The sequence below is a fragment of the Schistocerca piceifrons genome, chromosome 5 (genome assembly GCF_021461385.2).
Source record: "Schistocerca piceifrons isolate TAMUIC-IGC-003096 chromosome 5, iqSchPice1.1, whole genome shotgun sequence".
NCBI classification, from domain to species: Eukaryota; Metazoa; Arthropoda; class Insecta; order Orthoptera; family Acrididae; genus Schistocerca; species Schistocerca piceifrons.
The window spans coordinates 390,126,350-390,146,009 of NC_060142.1; the positions used below are offsets into that span (position 1 = coordinate 390,126,350).

Sequence of the window (19,660 nt, forward strand, 5' to 3'; positions counted from 1 at the left end):
TCTGAAATAAATCTCGCGAGTCTGCCTGAAAAATTATCTAGAGGAAGCGGCACCACGAATAAGTAATTTCCTGTTGGCACCATTTCGCCATCTGAAAATGATGTCTGAATCTCAGAGGCGTGAAGTCACGGGAGAGGTAAAGCATACAATCCACTAGGTACTACATCAATGATTTGGAGTGACCAGTAACGAAAGGACGCTGCCCCGTGAAGCGCTGTCTACTAAACAAAACTAAATTCTGCCACACATACGACGGTCATCTCAGGTATTCTCTCACCTGAAGAGTAGCCAAATATACGTGAAGTATTTGTGATACTGTCCAGGTAGAATCTAAGAGCATCTTTGGCGAAGTCCTGCAATGCTGGAAAATTATTCAGACTTCCACAGATGAACTACATAGGTGCTTTAACCAGAATTGTAAACGGACAAATGTCTCCAGAAGATCGCCAGAAAAATTTTGGGCGTACAGCCATTCAGCTTTGCATCAGAGACAAGTTTGAGCTCTGCAGGTTTCATTCTAAGTGCACGACGGTCACTTTTGGACCCGGTCAATGTCGATGTTTTTCCCTTTCTTCATATCAACTCCAACAACAGAGAAAATGAATAATGGAATATTTACTAAATATTTTTTTCACACCGCGTTGTGTTTTACGTTCTCTCTAAACCGGTTGATGATTATTGTATATTGGTAGTTTCATCGCATCCCAAGTCGTCATGTTTTGAAGTTAGTGCAATGACAATCGTTTAAAAAAGGAAGACGCTTTATTTGAATAATCTGTTGACATGAAATGGTGCTGTGGACCCGGCGTAATGCCATACTCAGCTTTACTTTAGTACGAAACAAAATGGTTTGACACGACTAGAATTTTGGAACACGTATTGTGTTCGAGTATAATGACTTTTCTGGAGACTAGAAATCTACTCTGTAGGAATCAGCATGGGTTTCGAAAAAGACGGTCATGTGAAACCCAGCTCGCGCTACTCGTCCACGAGACTCAGAGGGCCATAGACACGGGTTCACAGGTAGATGCCGTGTTTCTTGACTTCCACAAGGCGTTCGATACAGTTCCCCACAGCCGTTTAATGATCAAAGTAAGAGCATATGGACTATCAGACCAATTGTGTGATTGGATTGAGGAGTTCCTAGATAACAGGACGCAGCATGTCATTCTCAATGGAGAGAAGTCTTCCGAAGTAAGAGTGCTTTCAGGTGTGCCGCAGGGGAGTGTCATAGGACCGTTGCTATTCACAATATACATAAATGACCTTGTGGATGACATCGGAAGTTCACTGAGGCATTTTGCAGATGATGCTGTGGTGTATCGAGAGGTTGTAACAATGGAAAATTGTACTGAAATGCAGGAGGATCTGCAGCGAATTGACGCATGGTACAGGGAATGGTAATTGAATCTCAATGTAGACAAGTGTAATGTGCTGCGAATACACAGAAAGATAGATCCTTTATCATTTAGCTACAAAATAGCAGGTCAGCAATTGGAAGCAGTTAATACCATAAATTATCTGGGAGTACGCATTAGGAGTGATTTAAAATGGAATGATCATATAATGCTGATCATCGGTAAAGCAGATGCCAGACTGAGATTCATTGGAAGAATCCTAAGGAAATGCAATCCGATATCAAAGGAAGTAGGTTACAGTACGCTTGTTCGCCCACTGCTTGAATACTGCTCAGCAGTGTGGGATCCGTACCAGATAGGGTTGATAGAAGATATAGAGAAGATCCAACGGAGAGCAGCGCGCTTCGTTACAGGATCATTTAGTAATCGCGAAAGTGTTACGGAGATGATAGATAAACTCCAGTGGAAGACTCTGCAGGAGAGACGCTCAGTAGCTCGGTACGGGCTTTTGTCAAAGTTTCGAGAACATATCTTCACCGAAAAGCAGTATATTGCTCCCTCCTACGTATATCTCGCGAAGAGACCATGAGGATAAAATCAGAGAGATTAGAGCCCACACAGAGGCATACCGACAATTCTTCTTTCCACGAACAATACGAGACTGGAAAAGAAGGGAGAACCAATAGAGGTACTCAAGGTACCCTCCGCCACACACCGTCAGGTGGCTTGCGGAGTATGGATGTAGATGTAGATGTAGACTATAATCCGCTTCTCAGGAAAATTAGATATTCGGTACCGCACCTAATTTATGCAGTCGCATTAACACTCAGAGGTTTTTTCTTAATTTTCTTTATTTGTTTGACCGAACAGAAGAAACAATGCTGCTTCTAGGCAGCTTCAAGTACTGTCAGTGACAGCGCTTATCATTATATTTGTCAGTTGATTTTCGCATTCGGTTCTGGATGTGCCGAAATCTAATTTGGATACATAAGGTCTCACACATCTGTACGAATACAATCCATCGTAATGCTTAAAATGACGATATTCAAAGTGTAATCAAGCGTATCTAATCTGATGTATTAGCAAGTAAATGTGTATATTTTAGCAGCAAATAGCATTTCAAAAAATTGCTTCGAATATGTTATTGAGTATTTATTTCACATGCATCGTGTAAAATGAAAGTCTTTTAAGAAAGAAAAATATTTCGGCCCCATCAGTTCCGTGCTAAACGATTTTCACAGTACGAGGCGTGTTTTTTAAGTAACTACCGTTTCGAAATTAAAAAAAAAAAAAGCTAAGATATCTCAACAATTTTATTTTTACATGAAAGCCTGTACCTTAATCTATTTTTCTACATAATTTCCGTCAATATTGAGGCACTTGTCATAACGTTGTACCAGCTTTTGAATACCCTCCTCATAGAAGTTTACCGCCTAACTCGTTAACCACTGCATCACCACTGTTTTGACTTCTCATCTTCTTGAAGACGCTGACCGCCCAGGTCTTTCTTCAAGTGCAAGAACAGATGGTAGTCATTGGGCGCAAGATCGGGGTTGCACAGAGGATGATCTAGAGTTTCCCATCGAAAAGATGTGATGAAATCTTTGGTCTGATTCGCCACATGTGGACGGGCATTGTCTTGCAACAAAACGATGCCCTTACTCAACTTCCATGGACTGTTGCTTTGATTCTGGTGTGAAGTAGGCCACCCATGTTTCATCGCCCGTAACAATTTGGCTTAAGAAATCATCACCGTCGTTGTGGTACTGCTCAAGAAAAGTCAGTGCACTGTCTAAACGTTTGGTTTTGTGCACATCCGTCAACATTTTCGGTACCCAACGTGCGCACAATTTTCGGTAATTCAAGTGCTCGGTCACAATGTCATACAGAACACTACGAGAAACATTAGGAAAGTCATCCCGCAAGGAGAAAATCGTAAAGCGTCTGTTTTCTCTCTCCTTATTGTCCACTTCCTGGACCAAACTTTCATTAACTCCGTTGTTCATCATGCACATTTGTGCGGCCATCTTTTAAATGCTCTCACCCACTTTCTTACCATTCCATCACTCATAATGTTTTCTCCGTAAACTGCACAGATCTCACGATGAATACCGATCGCTTTTATCCTTTTAGCACTAAGAAATCTTATAACAGCCCGTACTTCACAGTCGGCAGGACTCACGATTATCGGAGGCATCTTAAACACTCAGTACACAACGTAAACAAGGAAGAATCAGACTGTAATGGCGTCAGTGCGTAGATTAAGGTACAGGCTTTCATGTAAAAATAAAATTATTGAGATATCTTAGCACGTCTTTTTTTAAATTTCCAAACGGTACTTACTTAAAAAAACACGCCACGTACATAGGAATTCCCTCAGTGAGAGCAGGCGAGAGCACAACTAGAGGGGCAGAGGTTAGTACGCAGCGCGGGATGTATGTCTGATAGGCGGCCCCGCCCACCCAGTGCTGTGAGCTGCGGCGAGCTCAGTGGCCCAGTGCTGCGGACCAGCAGTTCGCTCTCGTCACGAGAGGAGCTTAAGCCGTCGGCACACGGACCGTGCAGTCGGACGTTAACGTTCAACTTGCTGCTGAACGCTCAGGAATGATGCGACTTGAGCATACGGTACGTGGGCTCCAACGTGGTATACGCGATCGTAACGCACTCCAGCATAAAATTCCCACGTTAGCTCTATTAAAACGCACATTTCCCCCATCGTCCACGAAAAGGAAAGTACCATGTTCAGTCAATAAGGACAGAGACATATAAAAGTTCCATTACAAACAGTGCGGTACAAATTTGGAATACTTCTCTGCATAAGATAAACATTATCCCTTTCATGGATAAAATTCATTTTTTACAGATTTTTAAAATATTAAGGTGATAACGTTTTCTTTTCAGTCCCATTATTATATTTTCACAACCAAAATATTTTTTAAGTTCTTCACTTTTTCACAACAGGAAGTGGGACACATATGTCCCATGAACCAACGCGAGATACTTTTTCTGTTGACTGACTGATTTTGTTATTTTATTTTTGTTTTTTAGCCATAAACAGGATTTTGTGGAGAATAAAATAACTACAAATTGTACATACATATAATATTTTTATTTGTGTAGAGCCAGTGTAAAAAGTATTCATTACATTTCAGTTTTAATGATACATGACCATTACCTACAAAACTTTACATTCCATGAAACTTGGAAAAACATGGTGTGGCACAAAGTGGTACACCACAAGCAGTGCAAACAACTTTTGTTCTCAGAATAAGATTTTCACTCTGCAGCGGAGTGTGCGCTGATATGAAGCTTCATGGCAGATTAAAACTGTGTGCCGGACTGAGACTCGAACTCAGGACCTTTGACTTCCACGGGCAAGTGCTCTACCATCTGAGCTGCCCAGGCACGACTCACGCCGCATCCCCACAGCGTTACTTCTGTCAGTATCTCGTCTCCTACCTTCCAAACTTTAAAGAAGCTCTTCTGCAAACCTTGCAGAACTAGCACTCCTGCCTTTGCAGTGCAGTCCCGATTTTTTCTCAGGTTCAGTACAGTCGTCCCTAGATGGCAGCACCGTGCAGAGCTGGGTAACATACACTCCTGGAAATTGAAATAAGAACACCGTGAATTCATTGTCCCAGGAAGGGGAAACTTTATTGACACATTCCTGGGGTCAGATCCATCACATGATCACACTGACAGAACCACAGGCACATAGACACAGCCAACAGAGCATGCACAATGTCGGCACTAGTACAGTGTATATCCACCTTTCGCAGCAATGCAGGCTGCTATTCTCCCATGGAGACGATCGTAGAGATGCTGGATGTAGTCCTGTGGAACGGCTTGCCATGCCATTTCCACCTGGCGCCTCAGTTGGACCAGCGTTCGTGCTGGACGTGCAGACCGCGTGAGACGACGCTTCATCCAGTCCCAAACATGCTCAATGGGGGACAGATCCGGAGATCTTGCTGGCCAGGGTAGTTGACTTACACCTTCTAGAGCACGTTGGGTGGCACGGGATACATGCGGACGTGCATTGTCCTGTTGGAACAGCAAGTTCCCTTGCCGGTCTAGGAATGGTAGAACGATGGGTTCGATGACGGTTTGGATGTACCGTGCACTATTCAGTGTCCCCTCGACGATCACCAGTGGTGTACGGCCAGTGTAGGAGATCGCTCCCCACACCATGATGCCGGGTGTTGGCCCTGTGTGCCTCGGTCGTATGCAGTCCTGATTGTGGCGCTCACCTGCACGGCGCCAAACACGCATACGACCATCATTGGCACCAAGGCAGAAGCGACTTTCATCGCTGAAGACGACACGTCTCCATTCGTCCCTCCATTCACGCCTGTCGCGACACCACTGGAGGCGGGCTGCACGATGTTGGGGCGTGAGCGGAAGACGGCCTAACGGTGTGCGGGACCGTAGCCCAGCTTCATGGAGACGGTTGCGAATGGTCCTCGCCGATACCCCAGGAGCAACAGTGTCCCTAATTTGCTGGGAAGTGGCGGTGCGGTCCCCTACGGCACTGCGTAGGATCCTACGGTCTTGGCGTGCATCCGTGCGTCGCTGCGGTCCGGTCCCAGGTCGACGGGCACGTGCACCTTCCGCCGACCACTGGCGACAACATCGATGTACTGTGGAGACCTCACGCCCCACGTGTTGAGCAATTCGGCGGTACGTCCACCCGGCCTCCCGCATGCCCACTATACGCCCTCGCTCAAAGTCCGTCAACTGCACATACGGTTCACGTCCACGCTGTCGCGGCATGCTACCAGTGTTAAAGACTGCGATGGAGCTCCGTATGCCACGGCAAACTGGCTGACACTGACGGCGGCGGTGCACAAATGCTGCGCAGCTAGCGCCATTCGACGGCCAACACCGCGGTTCCTGGTGTGTCCGCTGTGCCGTGCGTGTGATCATTGATTGTACAGCCTTCTCGCAGTGTCCGGAGCAAGTATGGTGGGTCTGACACACCGGTGTCAATGTGTTCTTTTTTCCATTTCCAGGAGTGTATATCCTGACACTCGAACTGGCGCTCAAAGTTAGTGGGACATATATGACCCATCGACCACGAAAGTGTTATTTCATCATTCCCACATTTTAGTAAAAGAAAAAGGAGCAAAATATCTTTATACAAGTAGCGCAAGCTGTCCTGTAGATTAAGCCAATCGAACAAAGTCACCCCCCAAAAAAAGGTGAACTTATATTTACATAACATCAAATATTATAGTATATACCTACATTAAACTAACAATACAGTATCAGAACCTAATAAAAACGCGAATGTTAGGAAATAAAATTTAGTAATGTTAAGACGCGAACCTCTCCCCAAACTACCAAATCAATACAAGACAGTGATGCTACTCATTACGCTTTTTTTTCTTATATTGTTCGATACAGTTCGTTGCGTTTGGTCGGGACGGACGTCACAAGACATCCGTTCAAATTGATCGTTGGTTCCTTGACTCAGTTTTTTTTTTTAATTACAGAGAGCACGCAACCTTCTGACCGAACACACTGAGCTACCGTGCCGGCTTATGCTGAGCCATCAACACACACAGTGTAAGTAATCAAAGTATGTTACCATTTCAGAAAACATTATAGTACATATGTTACTAAATGAAATTTAATTGTAACAAATTGTACCAAGAACAATGCGTTTTAGTGGATCTTCCGTGAGTCGCTGCCTTCAAATAGCCTACTCTCATAATACGCAAGTTACAATAATTCTTTTGCCATGAATATGGTGTTTTTCGTTATTTTATTGGAAAGGATCACACAGTTAACAACGGGTTTTAGAGTGATCCTGAATTTGCTGGTGCTCAGAAACAGCATATATACAAATAAGTTTGAAATGAATGCCAATATGGCACATCACAACTCTGTACTGAAGGGAGACGGCGTGAATGTGATGTAGGTGACGCTGTGCCATCTCATTGGTCAACGCTTAGACGCACGCTCAGAATATCTGACATGCCAGATATTGCTCTGCACGTTCGGAAAGACTCCCGAATGTGCTATTCCACGCTATGACGTCAGAAACTCGGCACGCTCAACGCTCAACGTTCGGATGCACGGTCCGTGTGCCGACGGCTTTAGCCTGCCGGCTGGTCCAAGAAAACCCGTGGGCGGGCAGTGCTGTGTTGCGGGCCGCCGTGCAGGGCTCTGCCCAACAGCCCCAACCTCACTCCTTCCGACTTCCATCTGTCTGCTCAATCAAGTATTCACTCTGCGCGAAGCAGAATGTGGATGATGGGGCGCTTATTGATGCAGGAAGATGTTGGTTTCGAAGTTGGCTTCGTAAGGTGGCGCGAGGCCGTCGCATTGAACGTAGATTATGTTGAAAAATAGCGTCGAAAGTAATGTGCTGTATTGTAATTCTAAATAAAACCAACCTGCTTCCAGAAAAATAATGTTGCGGAAGTTATAACAGGGTCACTCCGAAAGAAATGCACACTATTTTTGTAAAAATGCAGTTTTCATGCTGCATGTGTGAAAGTTTTACAGTGTGTAGATACATCCTTCCCGCTTGTTTTCAAACTTAGTTCAACCTGTTCCCGTGAGTGGCGTCGTCACAGCATGTCTTCAAGATGGCTGCTGCACTTGACGTTCGTCAGAGACAACGTGATGTCATAGAATTCCTGTGCTGTGAAAACGAAACAGTGACAAACATCCACAAGATGTTGAAAAAGGTGTATGGAGATGCTGCTGTCGATCGCAGTACAGTTAGTCGGTGGGAAAGCAGGTTACGTGATGAAAGCGGGTGCGGCAATATTGAGGATTGTCCTCGCAGCGGCAGGCCTCAAACTGCACACACTCCAGACAATGTGCAGAGAGTTAACGAATTGGTGCCTGCTGACAGGCGCATCACAGTGGACGAATTGTCACGCTACGTTGGGGTAGGGGAAGGAAGTGTTTGCAGAATACTGAAAGTGTTGGCGTTAAAAAACGTTTGTGCTAGGTGAGTTCACAGGATGGTGACAGTGGCTCACAAAGAAAAAAGAAAAACGGTATGCAGCGAACTTTTGGAACAGTACGAGAATGGTGGAGATGAATTTCTTGGAAGAATTGTGACAGGTGATGAAGCATCATTTCTCACCAGAGACGAAGAGGCAATCAATGGAGTGGCATCATGCAAATTCACTCAAGAAAAAAATTCAAAACCACACCTCCTGCTGGAAAAGTTATGACTACGGTGTTTTTCGATTCTGAACGACACTGGCTTGTGGACATCATGTCAAGTGGAACCACCATAAATTCTGATGCATATGTGACGACACTGAAGAAACTTCAGGCTCGACTGAATCGTGTTCGACCACATCGGCAAAAGCAGGATATTTTGCTGTTGCACGACAATGCACGGCTGCATGTCAGTCAAAAAACCATGGAAGCGATCACAAAACTCGGATACACAACACTGAAACAACCACCTTACAGTCCTGACCTGGCTCCATGTGACTATCATCTCTTTGGGAAACTGAAAGACTCTCTTCGTGAAACAAGGTTTGAAGATGATGACTCCCTTGTGCACGCTGCCAAACAGTGGCTGCAACAGGTTGGTCCAGAATTTTACCGTGCGGGTATATAGGTGCTGGTTCCAAAATGGTGTAAGGCAATTGAGGGGGATGGAAATTATGTGGAGAAATGAAAATATTGTTCCTAAAGGATGTATCTACACATTGTAAAACTTTCAAACATGTAGAATAAAAAAAGGATTTAAAAAAATAGTGACCATTTCTTTTGGAGTGACCCTCGTACAACACCCCTCTTAGATCAACTGATTTTTCGGGATAGAAAATGATGGCTTCTTGTTGATTAGCTTACAAAGGATAAAAAAGCAATCGATGACCATTACTCAAGTCTCTGAAGCAACTGTTTGAAAAAAGAATAGAAGCCAGGATTGCTAAAGAAGGAATGCATCTCATTACAGAGGTGTAATGGGATGGTGGTGCAAATCCCTATTAACTGCGAGGATGGTCGTATTTTAAGTCAGGAGACAGGACGATGGGTTTCCTGTCGAGGAATCGGTAGATCTCGGGAGGAAACACATATTTTTCACCAAGATTCTCGGACAGTCGTTCAAAGCGGCTAATCGAATGCGTGCACTTATCCCGGACAGTAGAGTCCACCGCAGCGGAACAAAAGGCGGCGTGTTTGGCTGCACCAGCGCGTGGTCGCCGGCCAACCAGGCGGTCGCGAGCAGGTCGCCGTGTCAGCGCCCTCGCTGGCCAGAGGATGGCGTCAGGTGTATCTGCCGCAGTCAGCAGCTCTGGCAGAGGGTCAGGTGTGAGGCGCGCTGGAGCGCAAGTTTTGCACCTAAGGCCCATAAGACCCGCTGGAGACGGCCAGATACTGGAGCTGGTCTCCTCGTGATGACTCCGGCTCGAGCCCCAGAATCATCGAGTGTAGCAGCGGTACGTAGACCAGCGTCTAGTAAACAGCGAATTCATGTGAACGAAGCTTTTTGGCCCAAACCGGACCGTCGGCTGACGTGAGGCATACTTCGGCGTGTATATATGGTAGATTTGCCCGGTTTTTGTGACCAGTGGCCCGCATTCAGTCAGTCAGGGCACCAAGGCAGCGTAGCATCAGGCAATGGCATGAGGTAATCCAGCTCACCACTCAACAGATGCGTGTTTTACACCATGGGGTCTCAGCAACATTCTGATCCTCGAAACAGAACTTCACAGTTGGTGAAATCTCCTCAGAGGGCAAAACTGCGCTATTTCAATATGCAAGGTAGATGCAGCCGTAAGTACCGGATTCCATATGTCTCCATACATAGATACCGAACGAGGTACTGATAAAATACTAGATTAGCATTCACGAGAGCAGTGGTTCATATCGCCCTCCGACCCTGCAGGCTCATGGTTCCCGCAGTATCGCTAAATTGCTTAAGGCAAATGGATGGATGGTTCAATTGAAAAGGATATTGGCGATTTCCCTATCCTTCCCTTCCTTTCCCCAATCTCACCATGCCATCTGATGACCTGATCTTCGACGGTACGTTAAATCTTAATCTACCTTTCTTATTCCATTCCATTGTGGCAGCGTGCTACAGTAGCTGGTTTCGATTTATTTCAGAATAAACACAATCCTGATTGCAAAAGTATTTAATGTCAAAGATTAACATTAAATAATTCTGCAACGAAAACAGTTTTTATTCTGAAATTTTCCTTCCTTCTTCTTTCCCACATCCAAAGAAAACGTTTTTTATAATTCGATGGAGAGCTCACACCAGATGTAGATAAGTGTTAGAAAAAACTGCCAATGTCGCACTTAATGAGTCATAGTTCTTTAGTGGAAAATGTTAGATAAAGTCATTTACCTGGAAGTGTACATCGAAAAACTGGAGCCGGCCGGTGTGGCCTGGCGTTTCTAGGCACTTCAGTTTGGAACCATGCGACCGCTATGGTCGCAGGTTCGAACCCTGCCCCGGGCATGGATGTGTGTAATGTCCTTAGGTTAGTTAGGTTTAAGTAGTTCTAAGTTCTACGGGACTGATCACCTCAGATGTTAAGTCCCATAGTGCTCATAGCCATTTTGAAAAACTGGACACTTTGACCTAAAACACAAGTGGGCTTTCTCTGCCAAGCAAGGCAGTGTGCACGGTTAATGCGATTTGCACATACTGTGGAAGTACAATAAATAAATATTTCCCGGAGTGACCTGCTCGCTGCGAGATCCGGTCTCAATGGAGCAGGCTGCGAACTCGTGTGTGATGCATCGCATCGTGGCCTGAATCCTCGCCTTCAGAATTGTCTTAATGGGCCCTCAGCTGCCCCAAAATGCAAACCCTCTTCGGTTACACCTGTGGCCAAACACTGTGCACGTTTCTGTTATCAGTCAGTCATCAGTACTACCATGTTTTGGGTCCTGCGATTTTTTAGCATGAAACCTCAGTACGTTTTAACTACTGAATTATGAAGATTGGAACTTTAACAGCGGCACCTATTAAATTTCAACTGATAAGGAACACATAAATACGGGATTTACTATCTCCAAACATTTACTGGTCATTTTGGAACGAAACTGAGACAATTTCAGCAGAACCTGTCCGTCAGTTTGCAGGGAAATGCCCTGGTACATACATGACTGATTTTTTCAACTGACGGAACTGCCAAGTATTGTACTATCCACCATATTCCATAGATATAATCCCTTCTTAAGATGGAAGCAATTCGTGGTGTTCGATTCAGAACTGTTACAGAGAAACATTCGTTGGGCAATAGACCGCTCCGTTCCAACTATCAGCACATCTGGTGCTGCTATTCCTGTTGTTATGGTCATAGTTAATTTTTCCAAATAGTGATTTAGCCAAATTTATAGGCTACCAAGTAGTTCTTCTTTCACTAAGAATCCAATCACAATTAAATCTTCATATATAGAGAAAAAACCTTAAAGGCTTTGATACCAGACAGATGAAACCTATCCAAAGATTTGTCACTATTTCGCGGTTGCAACAGTTAACTAAAAAAGTAGTAAATATAGAAATTTTGGGATACCTCGATGAAATGAAAGATATCACGCTACTAAAACAAACATTCCTATAGTTCTCGAAAAGGAAGCCAACGATAGTACAAATAACAGAAATAAAAAACCAAATGGAAAGAAATAACGTCAAGGTATCACATACAACAGATAGAAACTTTTTTAGTAGTAACATCTCCAATTTAAGTTCCTAAGGGAGGAACAACGAAGGCACAACATCCACAAAAAAAGGAAAACGTCAACATGGGCGAAGCCAACAATATCATGAATCACAAAGTAAGAAACTAAATGGAAAAAATATCATAAATGTATCAGAGTGAGCAAGGAAAAATTGTTTTAGAAATAAGATCCGCATATTGGAAGGCTAACAAGGAAGGAAAAGCGAAGAACAACGTCCACACAGAGATGAAAATGTCTGCTTGGAGGAGAAGATTAAGGAGCACTCTCAATGAAGAAACAGAAGTTATTAAGTTGTTATGTGATCCCACTTGATCATTGTGGAAATAATAAAACAAATGAAGACATTCCTAAACTTTGACATTTTACTCAGACTGATCACTTTCTAACTATCTCTGATACTTTTTTTCTCATAGTAACGTTTACGTTCTTGTATGAATAACTTCAAGTGTTTCGGATAATCTCTTTTACATTAGTATACGGTGTTTACAGGTACACTAATTGTCACTGAGAGACAATACACCTTCCTGAGAGATTACTAGACCACAATCGTTATTGTTATTTAGCAAACAACACACAAATGTGAGTGATGTTACCCACAGCTATGTGTTTCGGGAGTCAAACTTCCATCATCTGGCTAGCTGCGTTCATTCTTTCAAATACATACATTTAAAGCACAAAGCAGCCATGAAATAAAATAAAATACAGATATTAGAACATAAAGTCCTCGTCTTACTTAAAAATCTGTAGCAGCTAAACATGTATACAAGACAGGAAACAACCTAAAAGACATTGAAGAGGCTCTGGAAGTGGTGCACGAAGGGAAGAAAGGATTCACGGAGAAAGATTTGATAATCTACTTAATGTACAAACGCGAGAGAGCGATAACGGACTCCTCAACGAGGTCATATATTTTTTTTTAATTTGACAGTAACAGATATTCATGAGCAGTTTTCCAAGAGAACTATAGGAAAGCTTTTTTCCCATGTCCCCTATGATATCTCTGGAACAATGAAAAGGTTCGTGACTCGCTGCAGTCATTTGAAACCGTCTACTTGTTCACAGAAGAGGCCAGTATATGGGAAGGCTGCTGGTGTGACGTTTAGTAGATCCGATCGGTGTTACCACTACAGAAAAACAGCATTTGGATGAACGGCCAGTCGTATGATGAAGAAAAGCAGAGATTAAAATGTTGCCAACTTCAAAGCAAGACATAGACTTCTTTTATTGTATTTCGTGACTAGTTTGTGCTTTGAGTGGGTGTCTTTAGAGGGTTGAACGCAAGCAGCCTAATGATGGGACGTAGACTCAAAAAATGCGTGTCTGTGGAAAACATTCCTCACATTAGTGTGTTATATGCTAACGATAACTATTGTACTCACAACCGCTACCTCCAAACCTTCATGTGGATAATATTCGACTACAATGTTGTTTGTTGATCAGTTGATGACAGTTTGATGTTGTTGAAGCTAGTTTGTGAATATACGTGATTCTATCAGGAAACAAACTTTTTAACAAATAAATGAAAGGAACTCTAGTGTACTATCAGATGAATAAATGTCATTAAGTACATTATTTGTTACAGTAATCCAGAATAAATGATAGACATATTTCAACACATATTGATGTGATTCCATTTTGGTCACTACACGGTCTACATTCCCGGTTTAGAATTTCTGAATGGATTTCCCTGATACTATTTCACGTCATTCCATTTTACATAGTTTATCACCATTGATTTTCTCATAGTACGTGACTCAAGTTTATTTAGTTAATCAGTATGAATTGTTTATTTTTATTTTAACATAAGATATTTTCATACATCTTTTATGAAAAACTGACAATGAAGATAAGCGGAGGAGTGACTCACCGATGCATATGCGTGTCCCTTGGCCAAACGGCAGATAGCTGTAGGGATGCCTGGATGCCTTCTGCTCCACTGAAAAGTGCTCCGGATCGAATTCCTCGGGGTTTCGAAAGTACTTCCTGTCATAATGGAGTCCCATGACTGGAATAATCACCTTAGTTCCCTTCTCCAAGACACAGTCATATTCTGGCAGCTTGTAATCCTGCACCACCTCGCGATTCAGAACTGCACCGGGTGGATACATACGGAGGGTTTCTGGAAGAAAACAAAAACAAAAAACGGGGGCAGATGTTAACGGAAGTGTTTTAATAAGTATTCTACTGTGGCGCTCTGTGTGAAGTTTTAATTCTCCCCTTATCGATCATAGTTAATTTGCAATCTGAAAATAAGTCAAAGAAAATGTATGAACGTAATGGTCCTAATAGAGCAAAATAAGATGTGTCATTCACTAATTCCTAAGCTACCTGGTCTATGGCCACCATGCTCATACAGGCGTTTGCATCGGTATGAACAGCAACGTAGATAACAGAGTAGGATTTTCTGATCGATAAAATGTCCGAATTATTCTTTATGAAAAAAAAGGCCAACACCAACCGTGTTGGTTCTCACGTCCACATCACTAGCCTATGATGGGTAAATGGGGTGAATATATGTGAAACAATGGAACCGATAAAATACATGAACAGGATGAAAGTTTGATAGTCCTAGGTGATTAGGGCACTATTACATGAAAGAGAATGGAACATAAGGTTACGGGAGAATAGAATACTACTCATCAACAGTTTTCAGCATGTTTGTTATGGACGTGAAATCAGTTATGCTTGTGAGAGGAACTAAAACTGATGCTCCTCATAACATATCTACATAGACTTTGACCTTGTTCTGTTAGCATCTACTGCATCTATACAGTATCGATGCCAGGAGTTTTTAAATCAGAAATTGTTTATCTGTATACCAAAACAAACTCAGCTATTTCTAAGGTACATAGTGACGCCTGCGTTTGCATAATTAATAAAAAAGCGGTGTATAAAATTTCATAACGGATTTTCCAGTAATTATATCAAATAATTGAGATCCAAAATGTTGTGGTTAATTCTTAAGGAGCTGTTAAAGCAGACCTTGCTGTCCTCAGTGGCTGATAACATGAGTGCAATACAGTTTTGAATAAATGAACGAATAAATTATGTATATATATATGGTTTAGGGGACTGATGACTTCAGATGTTAAGTCCCATAGTGCTTAGAGCCATTTGAACCATTTGTGTGTGTGTGTGCGTGCGTGCGTGTGTTTGTGTGTAATTTGCGTTATTACAGAATCTGGTAATAGTAATTAGGGATGGACCAGGAGTCTTCTTGGTTCTATAACAACAGAGGCATTGTTTCTAAGGGTGCCACAGGACGTTCTTTCAAGATAGGGTTTGTGTAGTTTTGGCTTCTTTATTTCTGAGAATATTTATGTTTTTATCTGTTCCACAATTGTTCATAGGTCCTATGAATTGCCTTGATTTTTGCCTGCGGTGTAGACAGTTTATATTGTAAATATTACATGTGCATTAACGTATGAAGAAACACTATTGTACGCAGATATCATTAAATAACAATTTTATGACGGATGATGTCATAATAATGAAACGAATATGTGTTTGACCTAGTGTTTAGTAATTAGTGTTCTCTTCATGGCTTTTAATTTGTGCAAGACCACACTTTCATTATTAAGATGTATGAACAAACGAATCAAAACCGTCCATGGTACCGTTTACCACCTCTTCTATGTATGGCATCTTGGTCATTATATCATCATACGTCACATCACCGTTGGTCTTTCTCATTACGTCATCAACTTCTTCTTGCAGTTTCTTCTGGATATCTGGACGTCTAGAGAGCTCGTACAGGCAGAAGCTTACGGTGGTGGAAGAGGTCTCGAACCCCCCGAGGAAGAACACCCACGCCTGTGCTGCCATCTCCTTGGTCGTCAGAGTCTTATTTCCATCTGCCAGGAATAAAATATGTTCGTAAACATGCTGTTACTTACTCTATCAAGCAAATCAGCTTAATGTTACGAACTATCACAGTTGCTTTGGGAAAATGGTTTCTAAGATTTCCACAAACTTTATCTTAATTTGGAAAATGTGCCCTTAAAAACGCAGTTACATTATCAAGAGCTGTAATAGTCACAATAATTATAGAAAACGTGCCTGTAACTGCAATATCTTATACAGAGTGCTAGTTTCACTATAATGCTCTTAATTGTGTGGTTTTAATTTGACAACTAAAGTAAATTCAACTTTGATAGTTCAAGTGTAATGAAGATAAAACTACAAGAGCCATAATTTGCAGTAATGTTCTCTTGAATGCCTTGGCAAAAGTAATTCTCCTCTCTGTTGCTATTTCATGTATGTTCTCTGTAGGAGTTTTAAATTGTAGTGATCATTCTAATAATTCATAGAAGCTAATTTTTATAGTGAGGAAAGATGTTTCGTACTGACACAATACTTGCATCTACATATGCGAGTACATCTACGCTCCACCTCATGGTGTGTGGCAGAGGATACTGGCTGTAGCAGCGTCACTGATCCCGTTCCCTGTTAGAGTCTAATTTTATCTTCATGGTCTTTTCGCGAGATATACATGGGAGGGAGCAATATATTAGTTGGTTCTTCTAGTAATGTAAATTATCAGATCTTTAGTTCAGTGCAGAGTACGTCTCTTCCAGCGTCTGCCTCTGGAGGTGGCCGAACAAACCCGTGACACTTCCGCACTTACTAAATGAACCTGTAACAAAACGTGCTGCTCTTCTTTGGATATTCTCTATTTCCTCTATAGTTCTATATGGTATTGATGACATACTGATGAGCAAAATTCAAGGAAGCTACTGCTTTTTTTCGTGTCTTGGTCTTTTGTAAAGTAGTTACGTTAACGACAATACTGATGTCCTATTGGTTAAATCATAAAATGAATAACTGTCCTACTGGGACTGCCAAAGCATTTTAATTGTAACAGAGTCACAAGAAGAACTTGTAGAGATGCGTTGTACTACTCCCTGCCTGAATTATAGTTACTGGCGCTACATCTTTTAGGAGAAGAATAGCAAATTGAAGCATTGTTCAAATAAACAGTGAAAATATCAATGCTAAAGTGATTCGGAAATGGACATTATCTATTACGTTCTTTGGAATTACGATATTCTTCGAAGCTACAAATGTATTTCTCATGCCATCAATAGTTAGATACAACTCGTTACTTGAATAAACATCATTTTGAATTTGCATGTTGCATGTGAGTACACTGAAAATTGGTGTGTCATGGTGGTTGATATGTGTCTATATATATTTTAGCCCATTGAGATTTTAACTTAACGTCATAGTATAAGCATGTAATTAGTTGAACTGTGTTTGATTGGGTTGCATAATTACCTTAAAACAACAAATTTTTCATAACTACTGCATTTACATTACATCATGTTAAAAGATCTGATTTAAGCTCAAACATAAGAAACGATACCAAACATAATAAAGATAAAGACAGAACCTGTGCCAACATGTAGAACATCTGCATTTAAAAAAAGCAGAAAAGTATATGAAGGAAGCAACACTCTAAGTAGAATAAAATGTTGGGGAAAAAAATAGCAATATCGCCTACTGATAGATCTCGCGTACCATAATTAATAATGAAGAGGTATTATGACGGATATTTCGAGATGGATTTCTGCATCCAACTATTCATTCCTACTAAAACGAATGAAGGTATATCGATAATAATGCAACCAACAATATGAAGACATTCTACTGCGCATCAGTTACAGGTCGATCATTATAACTCATAAGCTATTTTTCTTCTAAATTATGAGGATGTGAGCAGAATAACGGTGTCTTGCTACAAACGTATTTAAGGTTTACAGCCTACAAAAGGTTCTAAATTTACATTTAAATATTTTTATAAAATCGTATATATTGAGAACCATGACTTACGTTCAGCACTCTTCTTCCCTGTGATTGAGAAGCTGTCATCAACATATTGATTGTTCTTCAACTGAATCATCAATTGCATGAAGTCCTTCCTGATGATCCCTGTCTTCTCTCGGTGTTTGACTGTGTCGTCAACAACGCACGTGAAATACTCTGTGATATCCTTCGGTGCGAAGGGTAAAGGCAGCAGGGTGTGCTGCTTGGGATTAGAGAATCCCAGAGACAGAGTCAGGTAAGAGGTCAGGGATGTCTGCAAGAAGCGCCGCCGCCCCTGCCGAAACTACGCCTCGGGATTGTGCTGACTGTCAACGTCGATGGCAAAGGCGCAGGAAGCGATGACGTCAGTAGAGTAGCGGGCAATCAGCTCGCGGACTTCCACATCTCTGCCCGAGGGTATGACGTCAACCATGATACGAGCACAGTCGCGCACTATGCCGAACATGGCGCGCATTTTTCCCGACGTGAAGGTGGGCGTCAGCTGCTGGCGCAGAGACCGCCACTTTTGGCCTCTGAGGAAGAAGAGGTGCGCCGACAGGTGATCTGTCTCCTCGTCTACGTAGATGCCCCGGTCAGGAAAGTAGTTGAAATCCCTCACCATGATCATTTTGATAAGTTCTGGATCCCGCACAACGAGAAGAGGATTATTTAATGAGTAAATACCGACGACTGCTTTGCCTTCTGTTTCAAAATACACGTCTTTCACATCCTCGCCTGGGCATTTCCTCATTATTATTGCGTTCCAGCCATTTCCCAGTGGGAAAGACGGCTCCATATATGGCAGACCTTTCTTCTTCCAGTACGTGTAATTGATTTTAAACGTTACAGACATTATCATGAAAAGCGTTGACAGGACAGCCAACATCTCAGTGGCCATGAATCGAAGTAGAGAGCCATCTTGATTCCTAGGCGAGATAAACAAGGAACAGAGCATTAGTGTGGTAACTTATAACTAATTACAAGCTTTGCTGCTTTGTTGAATACCTTGACTGCCACAATGTAGTAACAACAGTAAAGCTGATTGGAGCATACTAACAGATAGGCAAGCGGTAGACAAGTGTTGGCTTCTGCCATCACTTGTCTATATGTTTTAGAATTGTAGAAGATATGTGAATCCACTGTAAATGTTGTGTTACAAACATCCAAACGGAAATACTAAACTGATTCTTTCTTCTATTGCATCTAATTCCACATGGATAAAATGAACTGTTCTAATACTAGTCGAATGATAGCTGCTCAAGACAATTTGTTGAGGAGATACACTCATATGATGATACAGTAGGTGATGCAGATCCAGTGTGCTATTTTCAATCTTTGTTGTGGAAAGTAATCTGTAGGGAAGTAATATAAAATGTTACACAGGTGCACATGCCACATGAGACAGAACACAGTATTAGAAACAGTGCCAATTCTTCAGCAAAAGTGCTCCGAACTGGTTGTTTGTACATCGCACAACATAAACTTCAGATGTTCATGTTATTTACTGCTATTTATGTTTCAGCAGTGTTTATTTCGACTATCGTCCATAAATATTATGTGGTGATGTCTGATATCTGTTACACCTTAAAGTGGGAGCAGATTGTTCTATCAAGAAAGGGGAATCGAACATTCCAAATAATGGAAAAAAATCCGTTTACTTATATAACTATATCAAGAGCTTGCAAAGACCGGAGAGACTTCAGTACTTTTTGAAATTGTTAAGCTCTAGCTGGCGCCGCGCGGCAGGTGACCAATTTAACCCTGAACACCAGCAGCTACTTGTTACTTGCTATTTATCGTTTCTGGAAGGTTCTTGAAAT

At 42.1% G+C, this 19,660-nt stretch overlaps 1 protein-coding gene across 1 annotated transcript; it reads right to left on the minus strand.

Annotated features, from left to right (window-relative positions):
* Positions 1 to 221: 221 nt before the first annotated feature.
* Positions 222 to 18,468, minus strand: LOC124799018 (probable cytochrome P450 6a14). The gene is made up of 4 exons (XM_047262554.1): positions 18,168 to 18,468; positions 15,653 to 15,889; positions 13,903 to 14,154; positions 222 to 361 (listed from the first exon to the last, which is right to left on the minus strand). Exons 1-4 carry the CDS (start codon positions 18,466 to 18,468, stop codon positions 222 to 224), a joined length of 930 nt encoding a protein of 309 aa, XP_047118510.1.
* Positions 18,469 to 19,660: the final 1,192 nt, after the last annotated feature.